Here is a 22,151-nt window from a genome sequence, read left to right as displayed (position 1 = left end):
AATAGAAGCCATCCGTGCAGAGCTCGCATGAAAATGGAGCATACTGCGTTTTTTCCTCTGTGAGAAGAAATCGCAATTGTTTTTCACTCATGTGTAGGAGGCAGCGGATATCCCTAGGAAGTAACAGGCCATATATGATGCGGACTCACGGTGGGACGCTGACCGCGGATTCTGCAGCAAATATCTGCCCGTGTGCAGGAGGCCTTATACTATAATATAGGCAATTTGCGTGGGTGCTAGGTGACCGAGACTCCTGAGAGTGGTCAAAGGTTTGTTGCACATTTAGGCTATGTCATGGTTTTTGCCAAACACAGTGTCAAAAATATAGCAAAACAGATGTGTAGAGAAATCCCAGAAAGCAAATAGGAGTACAGAGCCTAATACTGTAGAAGGTCCTGCCTCAAAGTCACATGACCATATGCATACAGATGCCTAAACGTGCGGTCATGCGAAAGGTACTTATCCACAGAATAGGGGGGAAAGTAGCCAATCGGTGTCAGTCATCTACATCACCCATAGTTGTTCATTGAGTGTATAGGATCATATTTCAGTCTGTACTGTTACTTGTTGTACTGTACATTCTATGGCCGGATGTTCATTGGGCCTGCACATCCGTTTCCGGTCTAGTCATTTTTGTTAAAGTAAAAAAAAAATGGATTTGTGAATCGTGGCTGTTAACATTCTGAGAGCGGCATTAACCCCTTCATGACACGGCCCTTTTTTTCCCCCCATTTTTGTTTTTTCTTCGCCCCCCCCCCCCCTTAAAAAAATTGTAACTCCTTTATTTATCCATCGACGTCGCTGTATGAGGGCTTGTTTTTTGTGGAACAAGTTGTATTTTTCAATGATGCTATTTAATGTACCATATAATGTACTGAAAAACATTTAAAAAATTCTAAGTGGAGTAAAGTGAAAAAAAACGACATTCCGCCATCTTTCAGTGCGTCTTGTTTCTACGGTGCACAAACGGCAACACAAATGACATGATAACTTTATTCTCTGTGTCAGTGTGATTGCTACGATACCAAACTTGTATAGTTTTTTTTACTATACAATTTTTTTTTCAAAGACATTTAATTTTTTTTAAATTATTTTCTGCGGTCACGCAATTACCTTTTTATTTTTCCGTTGACGTAGTTTAGCTATGGCTCTTTTTTTGCAGAATGTCCTTTAGTTTCCGTTAGTACTAATTTAGAATACATATGACTTTTTGATCGCTTTTTATTGCGTTTTTTCTGGGGGACAGGGTGACTGAAAAAGTGCGTTTCTGGCGTTGTTTATTTATTTTATTTTTTTCGGACGACGTTCACGGTGTGGAGTAAATAATGCACTACTTTGATAGATCGGACTTTTACGGATGTGGCAATACCAAATATGTATTTTTATTTTATTATTTAGACTTTTTAATTATAGATATGGCAAAAGGGGGGTGATTTAAACTTTTATCACTTTTTTTTTACAATTAAAAAAACTTTATTGCTCTTTTTTTTACTTTACATTTAAGTCCCCCAGGGGGACTACAATATGCGATACTTTGATCGCTCCAGCAGTATGACGTAATACTATAGCATTACGTCATTACAGGCAGCCTATCAAGCCATCTCTCAAGACAGCCCTGGGGCCTTTCAGAAGGCCCCCGGCAGCCATGACACCTGGACGGCTCCCCCGATCCCACCCGCACTGTATGCAGAGAGGTCGCCCAGCGTAAATGTACATCCTGGAGCGGGAAGCGGTTTAAACCAACGGCCCTCCCATTCTTCTCTAAGCCTAGAGCTTAACACTGATGTTAGCTGTTCTCCCATTGGCTGACCATCAATTTCAATTTCACTGGTGCATAGCCCAAGAGCTATGACTAGTGAAACAGCTTCACTAGTCCCAATGCAGGAGGAGGCGGAGTCCAAGAAGTGTGGTAACTGGGAGAGGTTATACAAGGGGGTGCTGATAAGTCTTTGGCTTTGTGCTCTTTTTTTTGTTTGTTTCTATGGTAACGAATGTTACATCACATGAAAGCCTTATGTGTCTAATATAGTTTTCAAAATTTTGTGTTTGTAGCTTATGGCAACAGTGATCTAGGCACGCAGGAAAACAAAATGGTGATTTTCACAGCAAATAAGAGCAGAGGAGTGATAAAATTCTTGTTTCTGCAAGGAAAGTCCGCGAAGGATATTCATGGTGATATGTCGCAGACATTGGGGGATCAATGCTTTTCGAATTCTACAGTTAAGAACTGGGTTGCCAAATTTAAAATGGGCCACTTCAGCACCAATGATGAGGAACGTCCTGGACGACCGAGAGAGTTTGTTGTTCCAGAGATTGTCAATGCTGTGCCAACCGTATACTGGAAAATCGGCCAATTACAGCTAAGGAATAGCAGACATCATGGGGATTTCTGGTGAATGTGTTTGTGTCATCATCCATGAACATTTGAACGTGAAGAAGCCATCTGCAAAACGGGTCCCCAAATGTTTGACAACAGATCAGAAGAGCATGTGAGTGAAAACTTCCCGGTCCATTCGTCAGCGTTTCCGGACTCATAAGAAGTTCCTGGATCGACTGGTCACTATGGATGAGACCTGGATTTATTTGTATGACCCTGAAACCAAGGAGCAGTCAAAAGAGTGGAGACACAGTGGTTCTCCTCGCCCAAAGAAGTTCAGGGTGCAAAAATCAGCCACTAAGGTGATGGCATCTGTGCTCTGGTATAAGGAGGGCGTGCTGCTAGTGGACTACCTTCAAAATGGTTCCAGCATCGATGCAAGGTATTACATTGAACTTTTGGACCAATTGAAGGCAGCTCTGAAGGCCAAAAGGCACGGCAAGCTGTCCAAAGGAATCTTGCTCCAGCAAGGCAATGCCTCCGCTCACACTGCACAAGCGACCATAACTGGTGGAGCTAGGCTTCCAGCTGGTTGACCACCCACCTTATTCACCAGATAGCTCCCTCCCACTATCATCTATTTCCTAACCTGAAGAAACACCTCACGGGAACAAATTTTCACACCATCGAGTGTGAAAAAAAACCCTTCTAGGTTGGTGTAGAAACCTTCTTGTCTCTAGATGTAGAAGGGATGTAGAATGTAACTCTTGTTACAGTCCTGGGTATAAATAAATGATGGGACAGATTTCTGTAGTGGTTGCCTGCATTCCATTGGTTTCAATTGGGCTGCCGGCAGCAGCGGAGGCCCCATTGAAAGCAATGGGAGAACATTGCGATCCTCTGCAACAGCTGTCACAGCTGTGGCAGGAGATTCTTTACTCCCCGCAGGGAGTCCCCTTGTCAGTGTTCAGTGACAAGGGGACTTCGCACAGGGAATATTTACACGCAGCACGGACCCATACGTGCACGCATGTCCTATGTTTTGCAGGTATGCGCATTTGAACGCCTGTAAAACATGGTCATGTGAACACACCATAGGGAACCAATGGTTCTAATAGACGCATCTTAATGTGCACACGATTGTCCACGATGTATCCATGCACCCCCAATAGTCTCTCATGCTGTATGAACACTATTCTACATTCCCCTTTTGTCTTTTGAATTCTGTTTTTAATGTTTTAATATTGTGACAATAACAATTTTTAGTATATTATATTTTTCTATATACTTAGATTCTAACATGTATTTTTAGATTCTCCATAGTTATTTGTATTATTAAAATCAACAGAAAAGTCTATTCTTTAGTATAAAATTATTTGGAAAGGTACGCTTATTTTTGACATAAGAATCTTTTCCCCCCTCCCCCCCCCTATTTTATACATTTTTTTACACAGTTATTAAAAAACCATTGTTCTGGAGGCGTGGCTAGCAGATGAGCGAGTGAGACGCTCCCTCACATCGCTCCCGGCCCCAACAGCAATATCCCGACCCAAGAGGACCCCAAGACCCATCTTACCAGGCAGATGGGGAAAAAACGTTCACAGGACCACCCCAAGAAGACGCCGACCCACCGGAGGGGAGGTCTGGAAGGCTTCCTCCGCGGCAGGGCAGACAGCGGGGAGCGCGGCGCCGCGGCCAAGATGGCGCCGCCGGCAGAAGAGAGCAGGGCAAACCCGGAAGTGGAGCCGCCGGCGGCCGGCAGCCCAGTAAGAAGAGGAGCAGCAGAAAGCGAGTCACCCGCGCCACACCGCGGAGAGGACCGCTCAAGAGGAACAGCAGAGAGGAGTGAGCTGGCGGACCAAGCGGCAGCAGGGTCGGAGAAACCGGCGGCAGAACGGGGTAAGAGCTATCCCACCACACCACCAGCCCACATGTACCCGGCCAGGCAGCTCCATAACCCACCCCAGACCCCAGAGGAAGGAGAGTCAGAGGAGCCCCGGGCAGAAGATGTCAGGGGAGTGAGGGCCCTGCAACCCAGCAGTGAAGGAGAGAGCAGCCCCCCAGCTGCAGCAGCCCCTGCCACAGAGACTCCCTCAGAAAGGGAACAATACAAGCAGCCCCAGGAGATGGGAGTCAGTGTCTGAGACGCATGCCACAGATAACCCCAGTCCATCAGCGCCCACACCGCGAGGACCGCCAGCGAGAAACAGGGGAGAGCCGCGAACAGAGACATAAACTCCTACCCCCCGAGACCTGACACCCCACCTGAAGAATGGGATTGGAAGGAACACCTTCGTGCGCTTCCAACCAAAAACGAAATAAACGACCTCTTCCAAAAGATGGAAAGTTCGCATAAAAAGGACATTGCGGTCCTACAACAGGATATCCGGCATTTGGGACAGAGATTAGAAGAGATAGAAGGGGAGCAAGAAATAGTATCTAATACCGTGAACGATCACGCGCTCGAGCTCGCACAGCACTCCCAGCAAATCTCCGAATTATTCAATATGATCGACGACCTAGAAAACCGTCATCGTAGGAACAATTTAAGGATTAGAGGCCTTCCGGAGGAAGTTGACAACACACAGCTAGAGAAATGGGCAAGAGAATTTTTTAACAAGCTCCTACAAAGACCGCCGGAATCAGAAGTGGAGATTGACAGAATTCATCGTGCCCTAGGCCCAAAACCATCCGATCCAAAAAGACCGAGAGACATTATATGCCGAGTACATTTCTACAAACTGAAAGAACAAATCCTCCAACAAGCGAGAAAAGAGAACGACTTGTCCTACAAGGGGGTCCCGCTAATGATCCTGACGGACTTATCACGTCGCACCCTCCAACTAAGAAAGGCCCTGAAACCGCTGCTCACATTACTTCGAGAAAAAGAAATTGTGTATAGGTGGGGCTTTCCGTTCCAGCTTTACGCCAACAAAGGAGGCAAATCAGCCACATTTCGAGGACTGGGCGACCTACCCACCTTCCTAGGTACCTTTGAGCTACCGCAGGTGTCTCTGCCAGACTGGCCCAAGCCATCCTCCCTCCCGACTCCACCGCCAAGAAGTGAATGGCAGACAGTGGAACACGGAGCACGCCGCAGAAGAGAGAGGCCCAGGAAGAGCCGAGAACCCCAAGCGCCTAAGGGGGTTAAACCAATGTGATAGAATTCATACCAAACACAGGCTACTTATACTCCGGAGAGAGGAGAAACAGATGGAAGAAGAGCGAGTCCGGGACTTTCTTGGGGTCCACGGGGGTTTTGAGGTTCAATAGCAATACTAAAGTTTCAGAGTCACAGGGGTTGGGAGCGACAACCCGCAAATTTGTTAGTTTTTGCTAATATAGCTTATGGCGAAGGCTCGGTTAGCCCTCGCTTACTATCGAGTGAAGATAGACTTTCAGTGTGATAATGATTATTTGTTTATGTTTTTGTTCTTTTGTTTGATTTTGTGTGGTTTACCTAGTGTGTTTCCCCTCCCCCCCCTTCCCAAGTCCCCCCCTACTGGAGAAAGTGGTCGGGGCCAGACGGAAGGGCCCCTCCCTTTTAAAGACAACCATGGCTGACCTGACATGCAGCACATATAATGCCAAGGGCCTGAACATCCCCCAGAAGAGGAACCAGATATTGCGCCATTTCCACCAGAAAAGAATACAGGTAGCTATGCTCCAAGAAACGCATTTTAAAATAGACTGTGTTCCATCATGCAGTTCCAGACTCTACCCCACCTGGTTCCATAGCCCGCACCCCACGAAGAAAGCGGGAGGCGTATCAATTGCCTTACACAGAGGATTTAGACACAATGTGATTGACACCTCTATAGACCAAGAAGGCAGATATGTCTTCCTAAAACTAGAAGTGAATAATAAGATTTTTACTTTGGCTAACGTTTATCTCCCTAACCAGGAACAAGTGTCAACCGCCGTCGGGATGCTGAAAACCCTAGGCGAATACGTCAGCAGATCCTTAAAATCCTCGATCAACGCTCTTTAGCCTATAGAGACAAGTTACGTAGAGGGGCCTTTGAATACGGAGAGAGATGTGGAAGCTGGCTAGCTAGAACCCTCCATCCTAGAACATCTCCCGCACATGTCACCAAAATACAGGCAGAGGGGGGAAGACATGTATACGCAACAAAGGACATACTTGAGAAATTAAAAAAATATTATTCCAAACTATACAACATTAAAGACTCGACGCAACGTGAGGATCAAAGCGTAGACAGGGAGACGGAGGCATACCTAACCCTTAACGCCCCCAAAAGAATGACAACAGAAGAAGCGGGGAGCTTAGACGAAGATTTCAGCGTGAGTGAGCTAGAAAAAACTATCAAGGAACTAAAAGTAGGCAAATGCCCCGGGCCAGATGGCTATACAGCCAGGTTTTACAAGATCTTCCAAAAAGAGATCTCACCTTTAGTTCTCAAAGCCTTCAACGCGGTGGGGCGGGAGTGTTCCTTCCCACCACAATCCCTAATAGCTCACATTTCAGTTATTCCCAAACCGGGGAAAGACGCCTCGGTTTGTGGCAACTATAGACCCATATCCCTCCTCAATATAGATATTAAATTATTCGCGAAAATGATTGCCACACGCCTACAAAACACCATTCCACAACTGATTCATAGAGAGCAGGTGGGTTTTATCCCAGGCAGAGAAGCCAGGGACAACTCGGTAAAATCCCTATCACTGATAGCCAGAGCAAAGGCCTCCGGGGAGCCGCTGTGCCTCCTGGCGGTCGATGCAGAGAAGGCATTCGACAGGGTCAGTTGGCACTTCCTCTCGGCCACACTGGATAAAATAGGGGTGGGACTGAAGACGAAAGACCGAATTATGTCCTTATATAGCAATCCCTCGGCTAGAATCAGGGTTAATGGAACCCTGTCGAATGCCTTCCAAATATCCAATGGGACTAGACAGGGCTGCCCCCTCTCCCCGTTCCTCTATGTGCTAACAATGGAAGCGTTAGCAAACGCGATCCGCCAAAACGACTCAATCAGAGGGATCGAGACAGGGAACATCGAGCATAAAATGGCGTTGTTTGCAGACGACCTGCTCTTATATCTGTCCAATCCACGAGTTGGGCTCCCCGTGGTCCTAGAGGAGTTTAGACGTTTCGGCAGATTAAGCAATTACAAAGTAAATGCACAAAAATCAGAGATTTTGAACGTGACCCTGCCACAAACCGAGGCAGCACAGTTGGAGACACAGTTTCCATTCAGATGGAGACGCTCCTCAATAAAATACCTGGGAATTCAACTCCCGTCAGATACCACACAGGCCCTTAAACTTAATTTTCTCCCATACCTGACGGAGCTGGAAAGGGATCTCAATAAATGGAAACCACTGTTTTTGTCCTGGAGCGGTAGGGTCAATGTCATCAAAATGGACTCCCTCCCGAAATTTCTATACTTATGTCAGACGGTCCCGCTAAAACTACCAAACTATTACCTAAAACGTCTCCGAACCCTGATTGCTGCGTTTGTCTGGAGAGGAAGGAAGCCACATATGCGCTTCTCGTTGCTCACCAGACAAAAGGAAAAAGGGGGGTTGGGGCTACCCAACTTTACGCTCTACTACAAAGCGTGCCTCTCAAATTGTATTTTAGACCTGCTTAAAGAGGACAACCAGAAGCTTTGGGTAGCGGCGGAACACGCTCTGGTCCCGGGAACCCTGCGGGGAGTAGCATGGATCCCACCTAAACTAATAAATGCAATACCCAACATCTCCCCGTTTATTGGCCAGCTATGCCGGACTTGGGCAGACTTTGGCCAAAAAAATGGATTAGTCTCAGTGCCGGGGCCTTTAACCCCCCTCATATCCAATCCCCAATTTAAGACAACGCTAGATGGATCTTCAATACTAGGTATGCACACTTCACCAATGCCGAGAATTAGAGATGTAATGTCCAATGCGAATCTAAAGACCCTGTCTGAGATCGGGGGGGGGGGGGGGGGACACGCCCTGGCTCCTGGTTACAATATTTTCAACTAAGAGGATTCGTGGGGTCCCTGGTCCCTCGGGTGAATCTCACGAGCTCCCTTACCCCCTTCGAACAAATGGCGGTGTCCTCGACCCCACAGAAACATAGGATTTCATCCATATACAAGATGGTGCTGGATCGGGAGGCAGAGGCCCAGAAACCTACATATGTAGAGGCCTGGGAGAGAGAACTGGGACATGGATTGCCAGAGGGGGACTGGGAGAGAGCCTGGCTCCTGTGCCATAAATTGTCCCTGGCTTGTAAAGCCCAGGACCTAAATTTTAAAATTCTATCCAGATGGTATAGAACCCCCAACCATCTCCATAAAATCTTCCCGCAGACTTCACCCTGCTGCTGGCGGTGCAACGCAGACAGGGGAAATATGTCCCACATTTGGTGGAGCTGTCCCGGAGTGGCTGACTTATGGAAGGAAACGATAGAGCTATATAACTCCATCTGTAAGACTCAATTAAATCTAACTCAGGAGATGGCTCTGCTCTCGATCCTCCCTGGCCCAATTAAAAATGTAAAGAAAAGTATATTAAGATTCTTCATACTCGCGACCAGAAGAGTTATTCCCAGACTCTGGAAAACCACGACACCTCCATCTAGAGCAATGTGGGTGGAGGAGCTGAACGACCTCATGCGCTTTGACGAACTGGGTGCGGAGGAGGGCGACACCCAGGCGAATTTCTATCATACCTGGCAGACGTGGATCGCCTTCAGATCCTCTGAGAAATTTAAAACGTGGGTGGAGTTGGGACGGCTATAGAAAATTTGGGGGTGTCCCGGGGCCTGGGTGTGCCCCCCCCCCCCTCCCCCTGTGAGCTACTTCGTCACCCCTGACCGCTCTCCAGAAATCCACCTGTTCCCTTCCCCCCCCCCTCCCCCTCTCCCCGGTTATACTTGTTAGTTAGTCCTGTCCTGGTCTTGGTTCAAAAGTTAATATGTGTAGGCAGCGAAGAGCTGCCATAGGAGAAGTGAGAAAATGAGAACATACCTAATTATTTGCTGTGAAAACACGTTTATTTGCAGTATTTGATAATCCGCATTACATTGATTGTGTTTTTTGTTGTTTTTTTTGGTTAAATGTATGTTTTCTAAACTGAAAATTTGGAATAAAATACTTTTTGAACAAAAAACCATTGTTCTTAAATTTACGCTATTCATTATACTTATGAGAAGCACTGATGCTACAATTATGTGATTTAATCCTATAGCATATTGCCCTTATTCCAAGTATGGTTCCTATTTGGAGCTCAAGTGACACGCAAATGCCAGGTGTAATGCATAGCATCCCATGCTCTCCACCAGCATCTCAGAATGCAGTAGCATTATCAGGAAGGGTCAGAAGGACATGTGAACAAAAAAGCATTTAAGTAAGTAGTTTCATGTATATGTATTAGGCTTGAGAAAGGGGTCCTGAGCACCTCGAAACGCGTGGCCTGCTTGGATCTGTATATATTACTGTATTCCTAATTAAAGATTTGGATGAAGAATTTCCTACTACTTGCCTAATTTTCGTTTGGCTGACCTGGATTTAGGAAGGGGGGGTGGAGTTCACCCCTCCAGTGAAGTAAGTTCATTCATTTCTCCTCTACACTTCAAGGAGCACAAGGGTTGTTTTTTTGGGTGCACTGTAGTGACCATTGTTTTACTATCCTGAAGGTAATCGATAGTTCACTCCCAGAAAACCCCTTTAATATTTAGTTTTGATACTGTACAGAAAGAGTAAAATAAGTCAACAGCAGTCCTTAAGGATTTTACAGGCGTGGTAAGAAAGTAAAAGGTTATCAGTGTATAATGAAATGTTCTCAATATATGTCCCATATTGAAACCCTTTTATACAGTACCCCTCTCCTCCGTGACCATAACAGCAAGAAGTTCAATTGCCAGTGTAAGGACGAGAGGGGCCAAGAGGCATCCCGGCCAAGTTCCTCTAGACATCCGAAAGGCCTCAGTGGAGCCACAATGTATCCATATCCTGGCACTAGGTTGATAATAGAGTGGAATTAAATTGGTTTTGGATATTGTAAGACCAAAACATAACATAACCCCCCATAGGAAGTTCCTGTCTCTTTACTGAAGTAGATTTTATATTGTGATAACCTTATAGTAGGGTTCTGGACACCTGCATATAAGAATATCATAGCTTAACCAGGGCAGATTCAGAGAAAAGAGTGACCAAGGTAATTAAGGGTTTGCAATAATATAGGTCGGGTATCAAACTAAAGGTTATTCAGTTTGAGGTGGAAAAAAAAAAAAAAAAAAAAAAAGACGCCTTAGGAGTGATCTAATTACATTGTACAAATATATGGATGAACAGTACAGAGATGTTTCTAATGACCTTTCTACACCTTGGCCTGCAACCATTACAAGGGGACAGCCTCTACTTCTAGGGTGATGAAGGTATTACAATCTTCATAGACAGGGATTCTTTACTATAAGAGCAGAGAGACTAAAGAACTCTATGTGACAAATTGTGATGGTTGATTCATTGAACAAGTTCAAGCAGAGTCTGGATGTCTTTCTTGAAAGTACAAATGTTACAAGTTATGGGTACTAGATTTATAGTGTCAAAGTCATTTCACTTGGAACTGCTAAGCGATTTCACCTTGTTCCCTGGATGGTTTTCAATCAGAGTGAAGGGTGAGAAAAAGCGTCACTGGCTGGGAGACAAATAATAGGCAGACACAGTAGTAGCGCACAACCAAGTCTGATCAGAGATGGCCAGTCCCCTTCATTCATAACATAATGTAAAAAGATGTAAATGTTACATGCTTCTAATGACTTATCAATGCTCAAGTGTTGGCTACCAATCAGAACCACAATTAAGAAGCTGCCATCTTGGCTCACCTGCTGCTGTTGCAGTCAGTCGCGTTTCATATTCCTGCGGCAGATGCAATGTCCACCCCACTACACAGTCCCTTGCTTGTGCCTGTTGGATACGCGAGTGCTCCCACCTCCATACTTAGAGGGCCAATGTGCACTCTGCTAAATTCTCCCCAACCTATCCCCTGTCAAGTCCTACCTATATTGGGTATCCTTTCCTTGAGCAATTGTGAAATCCTGATCAGTCGTTTGTGCGCTCTCCTGGTTTCTTGACTCTTGCTTGTTTCTGACTATTCTGACTTCTTCAACCCTGACCTCGGCTATATATATTGGACTACTTTCTCTGTCAGCTGTCTGCCCCGAATCAGACTGCTTATGCATTGCACCTGTTCTGCCAACCCTGACCTCTTACCAGACACTCATACTGAAGTTTACGCTGCCTGCCCTGACCTTGGCCAAGTTCCCTGGTTATGTCTGTGATCACACTGGTCTTATGTAGCACCAGCCGCCACATAACAGCTACTTCTGTGAGTAATAGCCTGGGGACCCTGCAGCCAAGACCAAAGGGTAAGTGTCAGGGTAACCCAGGTGCAGTCTCCAGATTCAGCCCAAAGCCAAATCAGTGTGTGATAAAGTGGATCCACATCCGCTCACTGACACATTATCGAGTAACATACACACTTTTCATTATCATCAAGTCCTCATGCTAAATGGAGGTTTACCATTTGCAGACTTATTCTACTGGATACATTTATATATGCAGAGGTCATCTTTTACTATTGACTTTACATAGCCAACAACTGACTTTCAGGATAAAAAAAAAGCCATTTCTGGTCAAAATTCATTAATGGCTCCTCCGTGAAGGTGTGATTAGCCCCCTTGGAAAACGGAGAATTCAACATATAGCAAAACGAGGACTTAGTATTATACTTTTTCTCCATTATAATTATTCTGCTGGCTATTACAGTTAGTAGATTGTAAAACTCACAGTAGAACCATACAAATTAATAATGATTTTCAACTCTTAGGGCGCCCACCCACTGGCGATTTTTTTCCCTGCGAAATTCGCAGCATTTTTTTCTCTGCAGGGGTCTATGGGACTTGTAATGTTAAAATCGCGGTCGCGCAAAATCGCGATTTCGCGGTAAATTGCGATTTTGCGCGAAATCGCGATTTTAACATTACAAGTCCCATAGACCACTGCAGAGAAAAAAATGCTGCGAATTTCGCAGGGAAAAAAATCGCCAGTGGGTGGGCGCCCTTATGGTTACAATTTACTATTTCAATGAAGAAGGGATGTCAATCCAGGGATTTATTCCAATTGCCATATTTAAAGTTGGGAAGGATTTTTTTTACCGCTCGGTATGAGGAAATTGTCAGCCACCTCATGAGGGGTTTTTGCTCTCCTCTGAATCAACACGGTACAATCAGATGGACCTGTGCCTATTTTCAACCTTATCAACTAAGATACTAAATAGATAAATGATTACACAGTTATGGATTACTTTTCAGCGACTGCTCTTTGTTAGAGATGAGCGAGCACCAAAATGCTCGGGTGCTCGTTACTTGAGCCGAGCTTTTTATAATGCTCAAGAGCTCATTTCGAGTAACAAACCTCATTGAAGTTAAGCTCCATTGAAAACAAAGGTCTGCCGGTACCCCTGACTTGTTTTTCATGGAAGAGCTTACTTATAAGCCCTTCCCTAAAAATCATAATTTTAGTATAAAAAAAGAAAAAAAAACAACTTATCTCTCCGCCGCTGCCGTGTCCCCTGCGGGGATGCAGAACTCATCTGTCACATGCGGCAGATCTTTCCTTCATCCCCACTAGTAAAAAGAATTCCCTGCTGCTGCACCTGCCACATCTGTGACAGATGCAGCAGAGGAATTCTTCAATCACCTACCGCAGCTGTCACACATGCAGTGCCTCAGCCAATCACAATCAGCTCTTTCAGCAGGCGGGGATTTTAAATCCCCGCCTGCTGATAGATCATCACTACAGAGTCGGGGACAGTGGAGAGAAGATGCGGCTGAGCCCCGGCAGCTAAAGGGAGGAGAGTATGTATTTTTTTTGTTTTTTACACTACTTTTACTGGATTTTCATGGAAGGGCTTATATTTAATACCCTTCCCTAAAATCCAGTGACAGGGAGCTGGCAGCAGGATCCTCTACCGCAGCTGTCATGTGTGACAGCTGCGGTAGGGAATTGAAGAATTCCTCTGCTGCATCTGTCACAGGATGTGGCAGATGTAGCAGCAGGGAATTCTTTTTACTAGTGGGGATGAAGGAAACATCTGCCACATGCAGCAGATGTGTTCTTCATTCCCACGGGGGATGTAACCTAGCTGAACTACATATAAAAACACAACATCCTAAAGGCAGATTAGGACATCTCTGTATTGCAACTCCTTAAACATCAATGCTATGACTAGAGATGAGCGAGCATACTCGCTAAGGGCAATTACTCGATCGAGCATTGCCCTTAGCGATTAGCTGAAAGAGCTGATTGTGATTGTCTGAGGCACTGCATGTGTGACAGCTGGGGTAGGGAATTGAAGAATTCCTCTGCTGCATCTGTCACAGGATGTGGCAGATGTAGCAGCAGGGAATTCTTTTTACTAGTGGGGATGAAGGAAACATCTGCCACATGCAGCAGATGTGTTCTTCATCCCCGCGGGGGACACGGCAGTGGCGGAGAGGTGCGTTTTTTTTTTACACTAAAATTATTGTTTTTCAGGGAAGGGCTTATACGTAAAGCCCTTCCACGAAAAACAATTCAGGGGTGCAGGCAGACCATGGTCTTCAACAGCACCATAAACCAAGTTGTGGTGCTGTCTGTGAGGGAGACAGGGAACCAGGGGATATATTTTTTATGCAATAATTAAAAAGAGATTGTAAGCTCATCTTTCAGTGGGCTTTAGATCCACTGCCTCTTTGGAAGTGCACAGTTAACTCTGGTGAGCTGCAAGTCCCAGCAGCTCACCAGAGTTAACTGTGCACTTCCAAAGAGGCAGCATTTCTCCATAACAAACAAGTAAGCTGGGTTCTCAGTGAAAAAGATTTTTCTTCCTTTATTATTATTATCTTTTATCACATAGTGGGACACAGATGAAACCGCTATTTTATTAGTGTGTCCCACCATGTGATAAAAGAAAACAATAAAGGAAGAAAATTCTTTTTCACTGAGAACCCGGCTTACTTGTTTGTTATGATGTATTTTTAATACTCACCTGCTTCCGCACTCCCAACATGCAGGAACAGGAGAGTATAAATAAATACATAGAACCACCCAATTTTGTATATCACACAGGCTGTACAACTCCAAATCTTTCTTGCATAAAATCAGTAGAAGAGACTTATTAGTTTGTCCTAAATGCATTACCACAACTCCAGTTGGATACATCTAATGGAGAGGTCTTAAATTACTTCAGTACAGGAATGAGATTTTTTTTTTAAATCAATTAATTAGATTAAGGACTTTGATATTGATCTTGATTTGGGACTTTGTAGGATTTGGGTGACCTGTGAATTTGGGACCAATTTCTCCACCAATGATGACTGCTTTGAAAGTGCAGTTAAATGCATAGAAATGAATAGCTGGGACCCGACTATCTGAGAATGCACCACATTTTATGAATTTATGATCAATGTAATGTTTTTCACTTTCTTTCTTTCTTTGTCTTAGTCTATCTAAGGAGAAGTGATAATCCACTGATGGATGTTTATGTGTGTGTATGCTTTGCAAAAATAAAAAAAAAAACACAAGGGCAAACATTACACCAGAAGGGAATACCTACTTTCAGAGCATGAACACAACATAGTTTGCATGTAACCTAGCTGCACTACATATAAAAACACAACATCCTAAAGGCAGATTAGGACATCTCTGTATTGCAACTCCTTAAACATCAATGCTACGACCATTTACAGATTACATGATTTACCTTAATCAGAGCATCCAGCTCCTGCTGTGTGACACATGAATGCGTTTGCAGGAAATCCAGCTTCTCTTGGGCTATCGTGCTTTTCTGACGGCTTTCGAAAGGCTGCTCAAGAGCCCGGAAGACAAGGCCACCACTGACCAAATACACCACCACCACCACGAAGATCGCCAAGACTGTCTTCCACTTCATGACGGAGTGTAGACCTCTAGATGTGTTATCCATCGTGGTCACCATAGTAGTCCGCGAACATACAGACATTCTAGGGGTCGATGAGGGAGTAGGGTGTTGATCGATCGGCTTCGGATCAGATGGGGGGACAGGAAGTGAGGCAGGTGAGGGCACAGTCGATGGCACAGCCACTGCAAGAAAAGGACAAGATTTATTAAAAGGGATTGTTAACCATAGAAGGGGTTGGAGTCTACCTGTTCCATATTTGCTACAATCAAGACCCACATCAAAAGCTTCTCCGGGTTCTGGAGTCCCAGTGAAGTGTCCAAAAAGGCAACACTTGTAGATCCTGGATCCCCATGCAAAATGTCTAACAGGGCCTCTCATGCATGTGTCACGGATAGTACTAGCACCTTTTTATATGACACAGGGGCCTTTGGACCCCCCTTAAGGCACCAGGGCGGGGTGCAGCTGTTAGCCCCTACATTCCTTATAGTTTCGCCCTTAAATGGCTCTTGGGATCAATGACACACGATTTCAAGGGCTTGACCCCTAATAGAGTGGTTCTTCCAGCAATAGCAACAGACAACCTAAGTCACTGGTCTCTTGGGACACACAATCTGCAGGGGGCCAGTAATAGAGCTTGAATTGCGAGGATCCATGAGTTAGGATCTAGGTTTAGAACAAAAGGGGCAATAATTTACCAAGCTGTCTCCTTCCATCAGTGCTTTTCTTTAAACTGGCAGAATGACTCCACATCCTGCATCTGTATGTACGGCACCTCCAGCCATCTGTGAGTCCAAGAATCATCAGCCCCCCTGCTGTCAATTCAGCTAAGAAACCATAAGGGAGAAGTCATGATTTTATAATTTTTATTTATACAGAAAGTTGTGTTGTCATTCATTTAAAGGGTCATTAACTCTGTAGTCAATGGCTTCTATCAATGCTGGAGTACTATAAGAGCAGCACCTGCTATTAGTCACATGTAAAGGTCTCTGGAGGATCTCAGCACTGTAGATATGTGACATAATGTGATCGTGGGAGATTTCTGTACACCAATCCCTCAGGATACAATGGTCTTGGGATACAATATTTTAACAAATAATGGTCGTCCCTGAGCCATTGTATGTTGAATCCGTTTTCAAGTTACAATGTCGCAGACAGTCCAGATCTGAAGCACGGTCACTTTACTGTAAAATCCAACCAATCAGCAGGGGTATTTCACAGGTATTACAGCTGTATTACTACACGCCTGATAAACGGGACATTTAGCAGCCTTGAAAGCTCACATATACAATTTTTCTGGTTAGCCAATAAAGGTATCACCTCTATTGTTGCTCTGCATGCAGCACATGCACAAACTGGATGTCTACTAGCTCCTCTCTACAGTACAGTGCATGTGCCTGAGAAAGGGTATATCCCCTGAAATGCGTTGCACACCTTTACTGGCCAATGTTTTTTGTTTTCTATTGTTATAATGTGTTAAGACTGGAAGGTCCAAAAATGTATTCTAAATAAACAATCTGTCAGGACTTAAACCGAGAACTTCCTGTATTTCAAGCAGTGGCCCTTCTTATTGAGCTATGCAGCCTGGGGACACTTTCCCTGCATAAGTCCCAGCCTTGTTCTCTGATCCCAGGTATCTAACTCCTGCCTCCTGGTCCTGACCCTGCCTCTTGCTTGATTGCACTTCCTATAAAAGCCTGGCCCTGCCACTCTCTCAGTGTGTGATTATTCTGCTATGCCAGCTCTGTTTAGTCAAGCTCCACATTACCCGCTCCTCTGCTATTCCTGCAAAGACTACTACCGATAACGACTCCTTGCTTCCACCTGACTACTCTCCAATCCCACTTGGCTACTACACCCGTGGCTCCTAACCAGTGCCGGTAAGACGCTACACATTGTTAATTTATACTCCGCTGGATCCCCTTCTTCAAAGCCTTTGGAGACACCACTGTGGCACACTGAAAACCAGGATTAGGGGGTGTTCTTATCGGAGACCCCCCTTTGAAGTAAGTGATCTCTCCTTGGCATCTTCTAGACCCAAAATCCAAATTCGGGGTCCTTTTCACGCTCTCCCCTTCTGGATGGCCATGTGACCAATGCAGGTTGATCTGAATATCTACAGACTATTCTATTGCCTACAGAGCCTTCAGTCATGATGAACCACCCTATCCTGGGTGGCCTGATCACGCCATGTAAGTGATCCCCTATTTATTCAGAAACATTTACATACTTCTTCCCTTCAGGAGAGCTGCCTTTGTTGATCATCATATGTTCTGTTCTGCTTTTTAACTGTTTCAGGACAACTTTCTTCTTTGCAATGTAAAATGGAGGTAAAGAATCCTCTGCGCTCAAAACTGCTGTAGCTTAATCATATAACATACTTTAATGTAGTAAACATATAAAGAAACTAATGCAGTGCGTTTCCTCACGTGATGCTGCGCCTTTCTCAAACAACTTGCTCCTTTGAACTCTAGGTGAGGACGGCTCCCTGTTACCTTTCCGGTACATAGTGTGTACTGTACAGGACCCTGAAGAAGCTCCTGACTTCTAAAAAGGAAGTGATTTACAGTCTCCAGAAGCTTTCTTTCTGACTTTCTACGTAAAAGCTTGATCTATCAGTGTTATTTATCTGTTTAAACTTTCTTTAATCTTCATTTTGTATTACTTTTGCTTAACATTTTGGGGACTTCAAAACCAATTACCAGTTTTCCATAAAGTTATGGTTTCAACATACAGTATTTTTAACATACAATATTTACATAAAACATGCAGGTGGAGTATCCCTTTAAGATAGATTGTCTTCACCTACAAGGAAACTTGGAGGCCAAACAAGGGCAGCCAAGTAGATGACGCTGTGTTGTAGTTCCCCACAGATGCGTTCATCCATTTCAGATCTTCTGAGGTTCAGGACAAGATGTTCCTCATCTATTCCTGCTCATTACTTGGATCGTCATGAAACATTAACTATTTTCAGCCATAAAGTGTTTCTACAAAATGTAAACTTGAAACAAAACTGATGATAGGAGACACTGTTATACAGGACATCCAGTATAGACCCAGCTATAGACCTGTAGCAAAAGCCACCAACTGTATTCTCACTTCTGATATATAGAATATACACCGACCTGCCGTAACATTGAAAACAACCTGTCTAATATGGTGTAGGTTCCTCTGGTGCTGAAAAACAGCACCGACCTATCAAGATATTGAGTCCAAAAGACCTCTGAAGGTATCCAGTAGTCTCTGGCACCAATATATTAGCAAACTATTCCCAATCATTTCCAGACTTCCCCGACAGACGAACAATGGACTGAACGAACTATGGGTAGGCATGGGTACTCTGATCGGTTGTAGCTACAAAACAAGTTGCAGTGCACCATTTGACACCTTTTTAAAGTAAGATGTCAAAAAAGGAGTTACAAGTCATGCAGGTAAGGGTGAAATATCTCTAAATGGTCACAGGCAGAAACACAGATGGGGACTTCTGTTCAACAATATAACAGTTTACAAAGGTCAACTTCTCAGATAAGAGGTACAGGAAGCTTTAAGGTTCACGAAACATGCACATTTCTTGAACACCACAATAGATGGTACGGGTGGCTGTGATGGTTCCCCCCTTTATTTTTGGAATCCTTACTGTGCAAACAGGGATGCCCCCACCCCTTCTATACAGTGTCCAGCAGTACTGAGGCTACTGCATCTCATTGCCTGGCATAGTACCCTCAAGTAGGTGCCTGCAGCATCCAGTGGCACGTCTCCACTTTTTGGTTCTCCCCTCCACAATGCAGGTTCACTACTACTGCAAACATCACTACTGGCAGCAAACCAGCCCTTTTACTCCAGCTCCAAAAAGAATCAGAAACATGGCAACTTTATGATTACGCCCTCCAACACCATTGTAGTATAGAACAACAATTCGAAATACATTACATAGAACCATCAAACTATATATCACTCTGCACATTACATAGTGTGACACATTATGACAGAAAATATAAAAGATAAAGCAGTCAAAACAATTAATAGCAGACATTACATTTTTCAGCAATTTGTGCTACATTAGAACTTCTGTGTGGTTGGACCAAACCAACTACTTTTCACTATCCAAGCCCATCATTGAGCCTAGAGTAACCACAAATATGTCATCACTTCACTGATTGTCCTTTCTTGGACCACTTTTGGTAGGTACTAACCACTTTATATTGGGAACACCCTACAAAACCTGCCATTTTGGAGATACTCTGACCAGTCATCTAGTCATCCCAATAGGGCCCTTATATTCGCCCATTTTCTGCTTTCAACACATAAACCTAAAGAAGTGACTGTAAACACGGTGCCTACTTCATCTTATGACCATAGCATCTGTCAAAAGGAAGGATGTCAGTCAATACATGGCTTGAGTGTATTAATATCACATAGATATAACCTCTGTCCCAATATAAATTATATAATCTACAGTATACCATTATAACCTGTATATAAGCCCTGTACTGATAAAAGCCATTTATAACTCCTTTATCACTACAACCTATATAATTCATACGAATATAGCCTCCATACTGATATAAGTGAGACTGATAGAAAATATATAATCCATGCAGATATAAGCAATATAATCTATACTGATAGAAACTATAGAATCTACACAAACATACATGCATGACCTATATCATCTATACAAAACTGCATGTATTGTTATATACAAACTCTATACTAATAGCAAATATATAAAATCTGTTCCAACACAGCTTCTATATAACCTCTATATCAGTGTAACTCCTATCAGCTCTATATCATGCTGTCAACTTTATTTAAAATGTAGGAAAAAAATGAATTTGCAGAAATTAGGGTTGTGTTCTTTAAGCAATATCCTCCTCATGAGTAAGAAATTCTACATTTACCATAAATTAGGAGACTGACACCTTTGAACTGAACTTACCAGTTTCTTTCTCAGCACAAGGAATGACCTCAGTCCTCTGAGCCTTTGGTCAGTTAACCCTTTCCAATCCAATTTGTATTCTGGTTTTCCTAGTGGGCTTACCCTTATCTGCCGTTATACAACGGAGGTATATCCTGGCTAAAGCCAGTACTGCATGAGGTGACCCGTTGGATAGACTCCGACAGCAGAGAGACTGGCAATATACAGTAAGAGAATCCAGGCAGATGTCTTCCAAAATCGGAGCTGTACAGTCTTAAATCATAATTAGAGATGAGCGAACGTACTCGTCCGAGCTTGATACTCGTTCGAGTATTAGCGTGTTCGAGATGCTCGTTACTCGTGACGAGTACCACGCGATGTTCGAGTTACTTTCACTTTCATCTCTGAGACGTTAGCGCGCTTTTCTGGCCAATAGAAAGACAGGGAAGGCATTACAACTTCCCCCTGCGACGTTCAAGCCCTATACCACCCCCCTGCAGTGAGTGGCTGGGGAGATCAGGTGTCACCCGAGTATATAAATCGGCCCCTCCCGCGGCTCGCCACAGATGCATTCTGACATAGAGGAGGGAAAGTGCTGTTGGTGCCGGAGCTGCTATAGGGAGAGTGTTAGGAGTATTTTAGGCTTCAAGAACCCCAACGGTCCTTCTTAGGGCCACATCTAACCGTGTGCAGTACTGTGGAGGCTGCTTTTTGCAGTGTTGCACTTTTTTTTTTTTTTTTTTGTATATCGGCCGTGCAGAGCATTGCGCCCTGCAGTAATTATACATACTCCAGGGCCAGTAGCAGTGAGGCAGGGACAGAAGACATATATTTATTGAATATAGGCAGTGGGCCTTTCTAAAAACATTTGGGAAAAAAAATCTATTTGGGCTGCCTGTGACTGTCCTCAGTGTACTGGGTCTGTGCTGGGGGTAGTTGTCCTCCTAATTCATACGCAGCCAGCTAAGTGTTACAGCAGGCTTGCGCAAAATTATTTCCTGGCTCTGTGTTGACTGTTATATCACCGCTGTATTCCTGTCCACAGTGCAACAGTCTGCAGTCATTTTACATACTCCAGGGCCAGTAGCGGTGAGGCAGGGACAGAAGACATATATTTATTGAATATAGGCAGTGGGCCTTTCCAAAAACATTTGGGGAAAAAAATCTATTTGGGCTGCCTGTGACTGTCCTCAGTGTACTGGGTCTTTGCTGGGTGTAGTTGTCTCCTAATTCATACGCAGCCAGCTAAGTGTTACAGCAGGCTTGCGCAAAATTATTTCCTGGCTCTGCTGTGCGTTCGGTAAGCGAAGTGAGCCTCCAACCACAGGCCAATAAGCGGCACATTTAATTACAGTGTTCTGTTTCTGCACTACTGGTAATACACCATGCTGAGGGGTAGGGGTAGGCCTAGAGGACGTGGACGCGGGCGAGGACGCGGAGGCCCAAGTCAGGGTGTGGGCACAGGCCGAGCCAGTGCGGTGGCCAGGGGTAGAGGCAGGGCCAGACCGAATAATCCACCAACTGTTTCCCAAAGCGCCCCCTCGCACCATGCCACCCTGCAGAGGTCAAGGTGCTCTACGGTGTGGCAGTTTTTCACAGAGACGCCTGACGACCGACGAACAGTGGTGTGCAACCTTTGTCGCGCCAAGATCAGCTGGGGAGCCACCACCACCAGCATGCGCAGGCATATGATGGCCAAGCACCCCACAAGGTGGGACGAAGGCCGTTCACCGCCTCCGGTTTGCACCACTGCCTCTCCCCCTGTGCCCCAACCTGCCACTGAGATACAACCCCCCTCTGAGGACACAGGCACGAGTGCCTACCGGCCTGCACCCACACCCTCACCTCTGCTGTCCTCGGCCCCATCCAGCAATGTCTCTCAGCGCAGCGTCCAGACGTCGCTAGCGCCACTGTTTGAGCGCAAGCGCAAGTACGCCGCCACGCACCCGCACGCTCAAGCGTTAAACGTGCACATTGCCAAATTGA

General features: G+C 44.8%; 1 protein-coding gene across 2 annotated transcripts in view; it reads right to left on the bottom strand.

Annotated features, from left to right (window-relative positions):
• Window positions 1–22,151, bottom strand: part of KCNK10 (potassium two pore domain channel subfamily K member 10) — an 84,364-nt gene that overhangs the window by 22,203 nt on the left and 40,010 nt on the right. The window contains exons 1-2 of one of the 2 annotated variants that reach the window (XM_066607590.1): window positions 15,946–16,026; window positions 15,074–15,432 (exon numbers count right to left, since the gene is read on the bottom strand). In XM_066607590.1, coding sequence (XP_066463687.1) covers window positions 15,074–15,432; window positions 15,946–16,000 — 414 coding nt within the window. In that variant the 5' untranslated portion in view covers window positions 16,001–16,026. Of the gene's footprint in view, window positions 1–15,073; window positions 15,433–15,945; window positions 16,027–22,151 lie in introns of those variants that run through there. The other variant, XM_066607591.1, reaches the window with a different exon arrangement.

The sequence above is a fragment of the Eleutherodactylus coqui genome, chromosome 6 (genome assembly GCF_035609145.1).
Source record: "Eleutherodactylus coqui strain aEleCoq1 chromosome 6, aEleCoq1.hap1, whole genome shotgun sequence".
NCBI lineage: Eukaryota > Metazoa > Chordata > Amphibia > Anura > Eleutherodactylidae > Eleutherodactylus > Eleutherodactylus coqui.
Note: the sequence above shows the minus strand (reverse complement) of the source record. Positions and strands in the feature narration are given on the sequence as shown.